At 43.7% G+C, this 2,693-nt stretch overlaps 1 protein-coding gene across 4 annotated transcripts in view; it reads right to left on the bottom strand.

The window, feature by feature from the left end:
- Positions 1 to 2,693, bottom strand: part of ndst2a (N-deacetylase/N-sulfotransferase (heparan glucosaminyl) 2a) — a 130,323-nt gene that overhangs the window by 62,213 nt on the left and 65,417 nt on the right. For all 4 annotated transcript variants that reach the window (XR_007571689.1, XM_050070676.1, XM_050070678.1 and 1 more), the window contains 2 exons: positions 2,471 to 2,625; positions 1,605 to 1,790 (listed from right to left, as the gene is read on the bottom strand). Coding sequence is in view for 3 of the 4 variants with exons in the window: in XM_050070676.1 (XP_049926633.1) it covers positions 1,605 to 1,790; positions 2,471 to 2,625 (341 nt within the window). In the remaining variant the exon portion in view is untranslated. The remainder of the gene's footprint in view (positions 1 to 1,604; positions 1,791 to 2,470; positions 2,626 to 2,693) is intronic.

The raw sequence follows: 2,693 nt of genomic DNA, 5'->3' as shown, positions 1-2,693 counted from the left end.
TGTGTGTGGCGGAACTCCGCCGTGCGCGATACAGAGAGCAGAGGAGAATTGTTAACGCGTGACCATGTAGAGACAGAAATGACACGATGGCATAACACCATAAATAGTATATTGTTATGTTATTATATGAAGCGTCCGTCGCGCAAAATAATATCAATGGGCGCTGTGGGCAGGACATTGTTACATAGCGTGTGCTTGTGACTTCAGGCAGAGAGACCGCTGCATCATAGCCGAAGGAGCACGTTTTAAAATACATTCATTTTATCAATTAGTTATTAACTTTTACTATTTTTAGCAACTTGCCCGATCGGGCAAGTGAGTTGTTAGTTTACATGCCCGACCGTGAGTTTTACTTGCCCCGGACAATCGGGCAATCCTTATTGTTGAGCCCTGAGAAATATCTGTCACTGCTGCCACCCAATCCACCGGCCTTTTATCTCCATCCAAAGTGGAGAAACTACACTGACGATGTATGGTAAGTTAACATGTAACGTCTGTTTGTTTTGTTACAGTGTAGCATAGTTACTTTGAAACATTTAGGGGACTTATTTTTCTCTCTCATAACGGTTAGGTATACTAGAGAGCCCATGGGGGTGAACTTTCTCGGCTCCATGTTGCCCCGGATCTGTAAAGCAGCCGGCACCGAGACCATCTACACCAACCACTGCCTGCAAAGCACCACTGTACAAAAACTCTATGACGCTGGCTTAGAGGCGAGAGAAATCATGTAACGGGGCATAAATGTGAATCCTCCCTGCAGTCATACTGGCGCCCAAACTACGATGAGAGAAAATCCTGGAGCAACATCCTTGCTTCTGGCACAGCGCAATTAAAACGCACCTGTCCAGAGTCAGACACCCCCATACTAGCAAAGAGTAGTGCTAACATAATTGAATACTACTTCAGCAATTGCACAATTAATGGAGATATCCAGATAAATGTAGCTAAATAGTCAACCCAGATAAATTTTAATAAGCTTTAAGCAAGCTTTCCACTGTGTTTGTAGCTCCTGTGTGTTTTTGCGTCCGTCTGTTGCTTGTTGAGGAACTATTTGTTTGGCGGAAGAGTGAAAGAATGATTATTTCTCATTAATAAATTATTGCAGCTCTTATTAATGTGTGTTTATTTTATGAAACCCAGCCAGGTATATGTAGTAACCGTCGTGCCTAACAACGCCCCTTAGCCGTGGTAAAATCGCCGGCAAACCACGGCCTCTTGGGGCTAATTGCTTAAGTTTATTCTTGTGAAGTTCTGTTGCTACCTGCTAAGACTGAATAGAGAGCCTAATAGAATGAAGGTAAATGGAATTTCATTGGCGGTGCTAAGAGCATCCAAAACGTACATTTGAATGGGTCAAAGTGATTTTCTGAAATGTCACTGTTGTTCAGGTTCACCCACAAACCCTGTTATGCAGTTTTCACAATTAACTATTTTCTGCTACACTGTCTCCACACAGCTGCACAGAAAAGGACAGCTCAGCCGTACAGAGCTGCTATGTTTCATTATCACTTCCACATCTACCTTCATTTTTGACCGATGTGTCAGTGTGGACAAAGGTTTACTAATAGGAGCATTATTGCAATGCCAGTATACTGTGGACTGACCTGGATCCCATTGTGGATGAAGCCACGACGGTATCTAGCTGGCCTCAGATGAGGGTATTCCTCAGTGCTGGTCACCTTGATGCCCCACACAGACTTCCAGGCCTCATAGAGCTGGCTATGAACTGGGTAAACGCCAGAGTGGTGCGGAGCCACTGCATAGCCCATATCTGTTGGAATGCCGTGCTCCTGGAGAGGGGGAGGAGTGGAGAGAGGGCAGGATGTGGGCAAATGAGTATATAGCAGGGGGGACAGGCAACAAGGTAAAGAAAACATTATTGTCAAGAGAGAAAAGAAAAAAGAGGCAAGGAAGCACATACCACCCAAACGCAGTTGTGTTCTTTTGGTATTAATATCCAATTCTGTCAGGGCTGTTTCTACAAATGTCTATAAAAGGTCTATTACACAAGAAAACTGAAAATAACTAGAATCACTGCCTTGCAGTTGTATGCCTCTGTGCAATAGCCAAGTTTTCCTCACAATTTACATCTATGTCTATGAAAACATGGATGTTTTGTGTTTTGTGAGGTCACAGTGACCTTAACCTTTGACCATCAAACACCAAATTCTAATCAGTTCATCGTTGAGTCCAAGTGGATGTTTGTGCCAAATTTGAGGAAACTCCCTCAAGACGTTCTTAAGATATTGCATTCACGAGAATGGGATGGACAGACGGACGGACGGACAGACAACCGAGAAACATAATGCCTCTGGCTAAGGTCATCGCCAGCGCGGAGGCATCAAAAGACATCTGAATATTCTTTAAAGCAGACGCTACTTGTGAAGCCATGGCTACCTCCTCCTTCCAGTCTCCATGTAGCCACACACTGTGACACTAGCCATGTGCGCAGTGTATTAGTGCTGCTAACCTGAGCGAAAAGCTTGTTGAGCCTCATCTGTTCAGCCAACACGCTGACGTTGTGAAAAAGGTGAGGCTGCATGTGACTCCACATGTGAGGAAACCACCAGAAGTCCATCCTGTGTTGCAGCAGCATATCATCTCCCCGATCCTCTTCATCAGTACCTAGAAAACACACACTTTCAACTTAATGTGTATATATATATATATATATATATATATATATATATATA

The sequence above is a fragment of the Epinephelus moara genome, chromosome 19 (genome assembly GCF_006386435.1).
Source record: "Epinephelus moara isolate mb chromosome 19, YSFRI_EMoa_1.0, whole genome shotgun sequence".
NCBI lineage: Eukaryota > Metazoa > Chordata > Actinopteri > Perciformes > Serranidae > Epinephelus > Epinephelus moara.
Note: the sequence above shows the minus strand (reverse complement) of the source record. Positions and strands in the feature narration are given on the sequence as shown.